This window comes from Arabidopsis lyrata (assembly GCF_000004255.2).
Source record: "Arabidopsis lyrata subsp. lyrata unplaced genomic scaffold ARALYscaffold_275, whole genome shotgun sequence".
Lineage (NCBI taxonomy): Eukaryota > Viridiplantae > Streptophyta > Magnoliopsida > Brassicales > Brassicaceae > Arabidopsis > Arabidopsis lyrata.
This window is the reverse complement of record NW_003302357.1, coordinates 1247-2249: the sequence shown is the minus strand read 5'-3', so window position 1 is coordinate 2249 and position 1003 is coordinate 1247. Positions and strand designations below refer to the sequence as shown.

The 1003-nt window shown below is 25.5% G+C and overlaps 1 protein-coding gene across 1 annotated transcript in view; it reads left to right on the top strand.

Annotated features, from left to right (window-relative positions):
• The window catches only part of LOC9298715 (beta-glucosidase 24), a gene marked incomplete at its 3' end in the record, with an annotated part of 2866 nt that overhangs the window by 624 nt on the left and 1239 nt on the right, over positions 1-1003 (top strand). Inside the window, 2 exon segments of the mRNA XM_021016026.1 lie at positions 746-821; positions 926-1002. Of these exon segments, the coding sequence (XP_020871685.1) occupies positions 746-821; positions 926-1002 (153 nt within the window).

Below are 1003 nucleotides of genomic sequence, written 5' to 3'. Positions count from 1 at the left end.
CTCATAATCATCTTGAAAAGTGAAAATATGACATGTTTTTGATGTTCCATTAGAAACAATCAACTTATAAAAAATCGTGCAAAACTTTTTGACTTCTCACATAAAATTACTCAAAAATTCTACAACGAAGCTACAATAATTTCTTTCCTTTATTTTAAACACAGTTAATAATTAAAAATTGATTGGATTTTATAATCGTAATTGGATACATATGAAAGTGCTTATTTTGTAAGTTAAGGTGGAATTATTTATCTTACATAATGATAGATATCTCATTATTAATCTATAAAAATTTAATACATGTATTTACAGATAATGAAATTTATATATATATATATATATATATAACTAATAAAAGATATCAAGTATTTTAAAACTAAACAATATGCAAAAGAGAAACATAATATACTTTGATTAGAAAAATATTACTTATTATGTAAATAGAAATTCTAATTTTCTTTTAATATAAAGATAACAATTAGTGTTGTTAAATATCGACAAACTCATCTTGATCCGATGTGAATTAATATATCCAGAAATCGATTTATATCTTAAAATGGTTTCAAGGCTTGAAATGATACTTTTTAACTTTTTTTTGAAAAAGAATTTATTTAATTTTTGAAAAAACGAAACGAGAAGACAATACAATTACCACGTATATCTACTAAATCTAAATTTATATCCCGTTAATGAGTCTACTAATACGTGATGTTGCAATTTTGTCTTTACTGAAATATGTGTGTAGGAAGATGTCCAATTAATGAAGAATCTCAACACAGACGCCTTCAGATTATCTATCTCGTGGACGAGAATTTTTCCTCGTGTGTATATGTGCTTTAGATTGATTTAGTGTGAATAAAGTTTAGTGTGTTTAATTTATGTATATAATTCCAAATATTAACGAAACAATATAATGGTTTATCAGATGGGAGAGAAGAGCATGGAGTGAGTAAATCTGGTGTGCAATTCTACCACGACCTCATCGACGAGCTCAACAGAAATA